The sequence below is a fragment of the Neomonachus schauinslandi genome, chromosome 4 (assembly GCF_002201575.2).
Source record: "Neomonachus schauinslandi chromosome 4, ASM220157v2, whole genome shotgun sequence".
NCBI lineage: Eukaryota > Metazoa > Chordata > Mammalia > Carnivora > Phocidae > Neomonachus > Neomonachus schauinslandi.
In genome coordinates this window covers 27925642-27935650 of record NC_058406.1, presented here as the reverse complement: position 1 = coordinate 27935650, position 10009 = coordinate 27925642, and the positions used below count along the sequence as shown (strand labels likewise).

Sequence of the window (10009 nt, the reverse complement as noted above, 5' to 3'; positions counted from 1 at the left end):
AGGAGTCTACACGTCCAGGGAAGGTTCTGGGCAGAGAGAGCCCCCAACCCCCCAGCAGGGGCTCCCGTCCCCCTGGCTGTGCCCAGCCCCTCTCCCCGTGGGCCCGGACCGACGGACGCAGTACTGACCAGGGACTGCAGGATGGCGTGGTTGGTGGCGTTCATGCACGAGTCCAGCGGGAAGGAACACTCCCCCTCACAGTAATAGGCCGAGTAGCCTTGGGGGGCAATGACCCAGTCCTGGGGGGGTAATGGGAGAAGGTGAGTCCCATCCAGACATCCCCTCCCCCAACCCCAGGCCAGTCAGCCCCCCAGGGTCCCTCCAGGCAGGTTCCCCAAGAGGCCGGGCACCGCCGGGAGACCCTCAGCAGGCAGGGCCGGGCACAGCTCTGTCCCCCTCATGGGCAGTCGGCACTGGGCCACGTCCTCCCCACCTGCCCCCACTGCCCACGTCTCCTAGAGCCGCAGTCCCAGCAGATGCGCACGTGCACTGCCCGCCCAGCCTCCGTTTCCCTGTTGCAGATGTGACGTGTTAGGGCTGAGGATTCAGACTATACTGTTTTCATGGTTGTTACCAAAAAGCACCTTCTCACAGGAAAAGACATTCTCCCTTCAGAAAACACAGAAGAACCTAATGCATGAGAAAGTGAAAGTCACCCATAATTCTACCTCCTCCTGGAGCTACACTTAGAACCTCCGGGTGGGGCCTGTTATTTAAGAAGGAAGAGGAGAGTCAGAAATTACCAGCCAGCCGAGGTCCTGGAAGCTGACGTAGAGCTCATGCCGCCGGCAAACGTGCCGCCCATCGGCACCGTGAACATCATCTGCAGGGACAGAAGGAGGTCTTTTCTGGGGTTCCTGCTCAGGCAGCTACCCCAGGGAGCTCCCAGGGCGGGGACCCACCCCACTGGGCACATGTGTTGAACAAATGAATGAAGTGAAACTAACGTATCTGGTGTCATAAAGCCCATCCTGCAGCTCTGCTGGTGCCATGACCCAGCTCGAGAAACGTCGATGGCTCCAGGTGGCTCCCGATAGCTACAGAGTAACCCTGCCCTCCCAGCCTCCCGACTTCCAGCCTGTGGCCCCCGATGCTCCAGTACACAGCCAGGGGACCGTGGGCCATCAGGTGGCTCCTCCCCTTCTGCAGAGACACCTCCTGACCTCACCCCACCTCTCCTGCTACACCCATTCCACCGGATTGAGTGGCTCCACGGAGGCCAAAGGGCTGACTCACCGTGGAGGAATGGGGCAGGAGGGCAGGGCAGGCCCACCACTGATCCTGAGGGGCTCAGTCTGGTGGGGAGACCCTCACATAAACAACTGTGGATCCTCGGTCCCCAGGGGAGACCTGAGAGGCACCAGTGCCTCGAGGAAGGGACACCTGATGCTGACAGAGGCTTCTGGAAAAAGCCCTGGTGAGCCAGGGGAGGGCCGAGAAGGCGCTTCTGGGTGGCAGGGACGGAGAGGGCAGTGGCTGGTCCTCAGGGCACACGAGGCAAAGGAGGGTGTCAGGAAAGTGCTGAGGGTGAGCACAGGCTTGAAGACGCCCCGGATGGTTCTGTCCCCCGGAGCTGTTCTCGGGCCCAACCCCAGGCCCGCCCCGGACCTCACCAAAGATCCCTGGGAGTCTGTTCGCGTGCGGCAGCTCGTTGGTTTTCTTCGGCGGCCTCCTCTTCAGGGGCCTGGCTGCCCGAGGGGCTCGGATGGGACTGGGGCTCGCCCTGAAAAAAGTGACCAGGAAAGGCTGCTTGGAGCGCGGCGCCCGTCGCCCCAGCAGACCGGCCAGGCCAGGATCCACGCTGTGCCCTGGGACAGAGAGAGGAGAGAGGGCGGTCACTCATGCGCAGGGGCTGGGCACGGGGGACAGCAGGGACCCTTCTGCCCGAGCCTGTGCGGGCCCCGGTGCACGGAGGCGGAGGGTCTCAGTCTCCCCATCTGGAGACCCAAGGGAGATGGTCCGAGGGAGACGGGAGGAGGGGGGCCTCGCCAACACAGGGTCGTCATTCGTGACAATTGTGAACACTGCCATCCTTGAAGCCCTTTACAGGTTCGAGCGACTCCCACTCGTGACCTCGTGCGTCTCCACAGTAACCTGGACCACACACTTCACAGAGAAACTTCAGAGCCACACTGCCAGGAGCACACAGAACTGTGGTTCCCACCCCCGTCTGACGGCTCCAAGGCCCAAGTTCTCCCGCCCACCCCATACTTTCGGCGGACTCGATGGATCGTGCCCCAGCGGATGGGAGCAGCCGCCAGGATGTAGCAAGGGCTTGTTCTGCCCGCCACTGCCAAGAGCAGGCCCAAAGTGTCCCCCGATGCCCAAACAGGACACCGGTGGCAGCGGGGCAGAGACATCCGGCCAAAGTCCCAGAGCTGGGGTTCAGCCCACGTCTAATTCCAGACCCCAAGTTCTTATTAAGACATTAACTCCAGGTTTGTGGGTCAAAAAAGAGAGAAAAGGCTGTCGGCAGGGAAACATGGGGGCCTCTGGCTAGGAAGAGGAGCGCCCGTGAAAATGGGATTTGACCCGAAGCTGCTTAAAGATGAGGATGTCTTAGGAAATACACTCATGATCCCTGGAAATGTCGAGTCCACCAGTAAAACTAACTTCCTGTACCTCTTTGTATTTCTAAATGACCTCCTGATTTTTTAAAGATTTATTTATTTATTTGAGGGGAGGGAGGGGCAGAGGGTGATGGAGAGAGAATCTCAAGCAGACCCCACGTTGAGCGCAGAGACTGACGCAGGGCTTGATCCCATGACCTTGAGATCACGACCTGGGCCGAAACCAAGAATGGGCCGTTCAAACAACTGAGCCACCCAGGCTCCCTGCCTCCTGATTTTTTAACTGTCAAAGTAATACAATAGCAACTATAACGTTTGAGGAAAAAAAAAAAAAAAAACATCACTCAGAAATCTCTCCATGCTCCAACACAGCATTTTCATTTTTCTGGAATATTTTCATGTCAATTGAAGTTTTACACAATGGTGACCATAAGTGTCTGTATTTTTTCCAACTTTTTCACACAAACATGTTCACTGCTGTTAAAATGCCTCCACTATGAGCATTTCAAACGTATAAAATTCCTTTGAGAAAACACCGCATAGTATTTAGATATTAGCTTCGCTTTAAACACGTCGGTTATTTCTTGGCTTTCACTGTAAAGGCGAGAACACTCCAGACCCCTTCATGTTCTCTTCCTGTGGAATTTTCTTAAACGACGGAGAGGATTAGTAACTCAATTTTATGTTTCGTAACACACACTGTCCCCCTTCCGTGTCCATGTCCCCTCAGTGTGGCCACCCTGACACACGCACGCACACGCGTGTATAGAAACACATGGGTTTATCATACAGTATACAGACGCCCACATGTACAAATAACTATGTTTGCTCCATTAGCGGGTCTACTATGATTCACTGGGACACACCACAGGTCAAGGGCACTGCCCGCCCCACCCACAGTCCTGCTCAGCTGGTAAAGGTCAGCCCTTAAAGAGCTGTGCTGTAGGCCCGTGTCCTTGGGCCAAGGTGCCTGAACGACGAATCCGGAGACTAAACTCTGACCTATGACATCACCTGCCACACACAAATGCACTGGACCCATCGGAGGCTCCACTGGGCAACGATCCTGCTGGGACGGGAGGTCGTCAGCTGCAGGAGCAGACCCTGGAAGGAGCCCAGAGAGAAGCCACTCGGGAGAGTCTGGGTCATAGCAAGTCAGTCATGAGGAAGCAGCAGAACCATGAGGACACTGAGCCACAAGACACATACAAGCCCTGTGGGCAGAGGGGCAAGGCCAGTGAGGCCACGAGGAGCACAGAGTGGATGGGAGCAAGAGGGTGACTGTCGTCCACACAGCACTGGAGTGCAACTCCATGACCCTGGGCTGGGCAGCCCTCCACCCCTGCAGGTGCCGCTGTCCTGCCCCTGTTCCCCAGAGAGAACTGTCCACCGAGGAGCCAGGGAGGGCGATCTGTCGCCCAAGGCTGTGTTCACTGTTCGCTCTCCTTGTGCACCCGTCTGATCAAGGGTCTTCCTGGGGTCTCCCGAGGGCAGAGAGAAGGGGCTGCAGGGAAGGCCCGAGCGGTCTAGGGGGTGGGGCCCTAGGCTGCTCGGCTCTGGAAGGCTGCTTTCTAGAAAGGCAGAGGTGGGCATCTCTGGGGCCCAGGGTCCCTGGCTCTATACCTGACCCTGTGGGGTGCTGGCAGGCATGCCGTCCCCTTTGCACCTGATGGGGTATGTGCAGCCATGCCTTGAGAATGTGGGCCATGCTGTGGCCTTTCCCCTTTGCCCCGGATGGAACATGCTGCTTCTCTGGGCTAGGGGGGACCCATGAAACCTCCAGCCTCACCCCACTTCTCAGCCTGCTCCATCAGCGCCCAGAGGTCTTGGCAGCTCACCTGCTGCATCCTGTCCCAGGGCAGGTGGTCAAGGCCTAACACACCCCCACCCAGCTGGGCCAGGCCAAGATCATTCCCACCTCCCCCCCCAGGCCTCCTCCTGCTCTGGGCGCCACCTGACTCTTCCCCACAGACCCGGCCCCACCTCAGCCTGCGGCCATGGGTGTGACGCTGGTGCCACGCTGAAGGACAATCAGGGTGCCTGGCTGAACCCTCAGAGAGTCCCAGCTGTGGGCCAGTCTGCCTTTGTCCCTCTGGCTAGGTTACTGCATCCCGTGAGAAGGAGGAACTCGACCCTCCTCCTTCTTCCTACCGTCTGACACACCTCTCACTCTCTGCTCCTGGAAGCTCTGCCTGCCCCACACTGGGAACTGACACCAGGGCCAATCAGGGCCACTCCCCAGAAGCCCCAGAAGGTACCCCGCTATCCATCCACTTGATGACCTTCCATTCCACCCCCAACCTGGTCATGGTCCCTGGCCACTTACCCCCAAACCCTAGGCTGCCCCCTCAGGGAGCGGTGTCTCCATCCCTCCCTTCCAGGATCTGGCCCTTCCTTCAGGGCGAGGCCCCAAGGAGGCTTCTTCTGAAAGGCCTTCCTTCACAGCTAGAATCTCCAGTTCCTGCCCACGTGCTCCTGATGGTTGTGTGCCCCTCGAGAGCTACACTGAGAACGTGCGTCGTGCTCCGTGTCAGGCTTTGTTTTTACCATCACACACACGCACACATTTGGACACGCACATGGATGCACAGGCACGTGTGCACGCATGTACACACAGGAACTCATTTTGTTCTTTTAAGGCTGTGAGACTGTGGGTTCAGGATGAAACACCTCACAGCTTCTCCTGTATTCTAAGAGAGTAGAGGCAACAGGCCAGTCTAGGGCTCCACGACAGGCAGAAAGGGTCTGAGTGTCCTGGGGGACACAGGAACCCATGTCTGAAGAGGAGAAAACCCATTAAGTCCGTCTTGGTTTCTAGAACCCCTCCTACCACAAGCCGCCGCCTTTGACAGCACACGGGGGCCTGTTTATCTACAGAGGAACCTCTCTCCCCGCCTGTCACTGCGTTACCAGTGCTCTGGCCCAGCTAGACAGCCTTGCTGCCCTTCCAGACACATCTGTTTAGCCATGAGAAGGAGGCCGTGCAGGGAGGAAGAGGGGAGGCTACAGAATTTAGCCCCAAGATGGAAGGCCCCAGAGGAAAAGCCAGAGGGGCCGCAGGAAGACAAGCTCAGGCAGGCAGCATTCCTCTGGTCACGGTGCATGTTTGGCTTGTATATTTTTCACGGTGCTGGCAAAGTGGAGCCTTGAGTGTACGCGGGTGGTCACGCCTTCCTCCCACATTTCGTGGCTCATTCACAAGGGAAGGCCCTTCCGTGAAAGCTGTCCTGTGGGCTCATCCGAGCTGCACAGAATTTCATGTAAACAGCACAGAGGAGGGTGTCTGCATGCCCGACGATGGTACCAGACCGATCTCAGGACACACAGAACACAGAAGATAAACGGCTACATTCTCCTTTGGTTTTTAATTAAAGCCATATCCCTCTTGAGAGAATAGTCTGTCCGGCGGTAGGAAAGCTGGTCAGGCGGCCAGCACCTCGGACAGAGGTGATCACACCTCCTGTGGGTTCCAATGAAACCCACCCTCTGGGACCAGGGCTTCCTTCCCTGCTCAGGCTGCCACGGGCTGCGTGGGTCTGAAGGTTGGGTGATACAGCAAAGGGGGGCTGCCCGTGCTCTTTTTGACGTCGTCCTCCATCAGCAGAGCTCCATCCGTGTCAGGCCTCACTTGTGCATGTCATCGAACCCGGCCTTCTCGGGGATGATTCGGTCTACACAGCACTTCCGGGTCAGTGGCATGGTGCATTTCTCCACGATTTTGGGCTCCTTGTTCTTGGTGCAGTGTTGCATGGTGACCATCACTCTGGTCTTGATGCTGGACACCAAATCCATGGCTCCCCCCGTGCCTTTCACTTTCTTTCCGGGATCATCCAGTTAGCCAGGTCACCGTACTGGGAAACCTCCATGGCTCTCATCATGATGAGGTGGAGGTGTCCCCCTCGAATTACGGCAGATGAGTCATCGCAGGAGAAAAAACAGCCCCCGGGGAAAACGGTGACCGTCTGCTTGTCCACATTGATGAGATCTGCGTCCACCTCCTCTTTTAATGGAAACAGACCCAAGCCCAGGATCCCATTTTCACTATGAAGATAAACAGTTATATCGGGGCTGATGTAGTTGCTGGCCAGGAGAGGGGATCCTATGCCCAAATCGGTGTACATGTCATCCTCAAATTCAAGAGCTGCCCATGTGATGATCTGGGCCTTGAGGTCACCCACAGACTTGGCTTTTTCACCTTCCTCTGCACGGTTAGACACTCAATTCTTTTCTCATATTTTTCCCTCTGGATTACAGGGTCCACATCAATGTTAGGAATGTGGACGTCTTCGGGGGCAAACATCTCCACATCCACAATGTCTTCACCTCCATCACTGAGGTTTCTGCCGCTTTGCACATGGGCACGTTGAAATTCCTGGCGCTTCTTCTGAAGATGACGTTTCCTCCGCGGTCGGCCTTCCACCCTTTCACCAAAGCAAAACGGGCCGAGATGGCCTGTTCCAGAAGATAGTGGTCCCTGTGAAACTTCTCACCTCTCGGGGCTGGCTCATGATGACCACGTGGCCGTCGGCCGCCGGTGCCTCCCTCCTGCGCCAGGGTCCTGTAGGCCGTGGGCGTGTAGAACGAGGGCACCCCGGCGCCCCCGCACAGATGCGTTCGGCCAGGGTGCCCTGGGGCAGCAGCTCCAGCTCCAGCTCGCCCGACAGGTAGTGGTGCCCGCACAGCACGTTCCCCCAATGTGGGAGCCAATGATGTGGGGGATCTGCTTGGTCTCCAGTAAAAGGCCCAGCCCGAAGTTGTCCACCCCCACGTTGCTGCTGACCACGGTCAAGTCCTTGACGTGCGTCTCCAGCAGCGCCTTTATCAGGTTCTCTGGAATCCCGCAGAGCCCAAAGCCGCCAACCATGATCTTGGCCCTGTCAGAGATATCTTTCACGGCCTCCATGGGATCCGCGTAGAATTTGGTGCGGGCACGAGCGTTGGTGGCCAGGCCGCGCACACCGCCCTGGGCCTCGGCCAGCGTGGGCCCTGAATGGCCGGCGGGGACGCAGTGCCCAAGCACCATCGCCAGCCGCCGGAGGGCCGCCATCGTGCGCTCTGCCTCCGGGCACCGGACCCGGTGGGGACAGACCGCTGTAGCCAGCATGTCCAGAGCAGGGAGGGCATGCGGGGCCGTGACGTGGGGACCAGGTGCCCCCCACAGCCTGGCCTCTCCACACTCCGAGGGGCTCCAGAAGCGCCACACCTCCCGGCCCAGGAGACCCAAACCTTGTGACCAGATGGGGAAGGAGCAGTGCCCACAGAAGACCCATGGCGGCGTCACTGAGGGGAAGACCGACCCTGGGCGCAGGGGTTGGCGGGAAGGCCACCGTCTCCAGCCCCAAACCCCATGGGTGGGAAGGATAGATCCTCCGCAAAACCCCTTCTGTGCAGCCTTTTCCATATGGAAGGCCACAGGGTTCTGGGTCGTCCCCTTCCTTCTTCATTGACACCTCCTGCCCGGGTGACCTGCTCAGGTCCCATGGCTCTCAAGACACTTAGATGTCAGCGCTTCACACACCTGCGCCCCAGCACTCACCTGTCCGAGCTGACATTCCATCTGGACGTCAATCAGGACTCTCAATAACATTGTGGCCAAAAAAGGACTCTTGGCTTGCTCTCTCAAGTCTGCCCCTCCTCTACTTTTACTCGGGCAGGAAAAAAAAAAGATTCTATTAAAAATGGCCACTGGCTCAAACCTCGTTTTCCATGATTCCTCTTCTACCCACTTTTCTCCATTTCTGCTGCTATCAACAAGCACCTCCCCACTCTCCCCTGCAGGCTGTGTGGCTCCCAGGCCTCTCTGACTTCGCTCTCGAGACTACTGTCCCTGCTGATGTCAGGGGGCACAGCCTTTGTTGGATACATATGCTAAGTTTTATTTTACAATAGTTGACATTTACAGAAAAACCACAAGGACAGTACAGAGAGTTCCCAGACACCCAGGGCCAGTTTCCCCGGGAAATGTTAATACTGAAGTGAGCACCGGGCACCTGTCACAACTAATGAACCAACACTGGTGTCTGATGATAAACTAAACAGATGTATTCGGATCTCACGGGTCTTCCCCAATGTCCTTTTTCTCCTCCAGGGTCCCATCCCGGATCCCACATTCCGTTGTTACAACTGCTTAGGCTCCACTGGGCTGTTACAGTATCTCAGACTTTCTTTGTATTTGATGACCTGGACAGTTTTGAGAAGTCTTGTCAGGCATTCCGTAGCATGTCCTTCAATTTGGGTTTGTCTGATGTTTTCTCACGCTTAGATGGGGTTCTGGGTTTTGGGGGGAAGATGACGTGATGAAGGGTCCTTCCCACCCCATCATGTCCACGGTGACGCACCACTTACAGGACATTCGTATGAGCCTTGATCACCTGCTGAGGTCGTGCGGTCAGCTCTCTCCTCCGTGAACGTACCTCTCCCACCCTATTTCCACTGTACTTTTGGGGAGCCTAAGTCACTATGTGTGGTCACACCAGGGGTGAGTGTTGCCCTCCTCGAGGGGGTGGCTCAGAGGGCTCTTTTCTAAAAACCTGACTCCGATCCTGACATCCTCCGTTGCTGTGTAGTACAGGGAGCTACCCTCAACACTCCGACACCGGGCCCGGGTTCACCTCAGAGTGTGCCCTGCAGCTCTGTCTCCTCTCCCACCTCGCCCCGGCCCACCCAGCTCCAGCCACGGCGGCCCCTTGCTGTAGCTCAGATCCACCCATCCTGTGCCCACCTTCGGCCTCTCCCTCCCCACTGCCTCCGATAAAGGAGGCTCTCCCCCAGCTACCTGGGGAATAAATGAAGGTGTGACTCCTCATTCTACAGAGGAGGACACTGAGGCTTAGAAGGTAAGTATCCTGCCAAGGTCACTGGGTTAGAGTGCTGCCGAGCTGGGATTCAAACCCAGGCCTCCCTCTCTGATCTGAGTCTGAGGGTGTAACCATCTCCCCTTGGCCCTGCCCAGTACGGAAACGCCCCACATACACAGCTGCTCTTGGGGAGGGACAATGCGGACTCCCTCTTAGTGACTGAAATGTTGGTTCTGCAAAAGGAGAGGAGACCGCTGTGGTAGGGGGCCTCCTGCTGTGGGAACCTCGCCCTCTGCGCCCTGCTGAGCCCCCAGAGTAGGTAGGGGATTATCGCCCCAGCCCCTGGGCTGACCGAGGCCAGGCCTCCAGGGCCAAATGAGGGGGCTGCTGCTGGCTCTGTGCCAGCAGCGTGGAGGAGCCCCCAGGAGAAGGCCTGCCGCGCAACCCTGAGCCTTACCGTCTTCAGTCTCCACATAGAGGCGGAGCCCCAGGTCCTTGTTCCGGCTCAACAACCAGCGGTCACTGGCCGTTGTCACGTCCAGCACCAGCCAGCCCTCGTCCCCAGCTCGGAGCGTCTGAAGATCCAAAAAGAACAAGTCAGACTCCCTGTGGACACGAAAAAACAATTAACTGAGGGCCGGC

At 57.5% G+C, this 10009-nt stretch overlaps 1 protein-coding gene and 1 pseudogene across 1 annotated transcript in view; both read right to left on the bottom strand.

Moving 5' to 3' along the window:
- The window catches only part of LOC110575420 (bone morphogenetic protein 8B), a gene marked incomplete at its 5' end in the record, with an annotated part of 30525 nt that overhangs the window by 2515 nt on the left and 18001 nt on the right, over positions 1-10009 (bottom strand). The window contains 4 exons of the mRNA XM_044913829.1: positions 129-239; positions 744-823; positions 1614-1808; positions 9825-9973. Of these exons, the coding sequence (XP_044769764.1) occupies positions 129-239; positions 744-823; positions 1614-1808; positions 9825-9973 (535 nt within the window). The remainder of the gene's footprint in view (positions 1-128; positions 240-743; positions 824-1613; positions 1809-9824; positions 9974-10009) is intronic.
- LOC123324558 lies at positions 6149-7617 on the bottom strand (annotated as a pseudogene).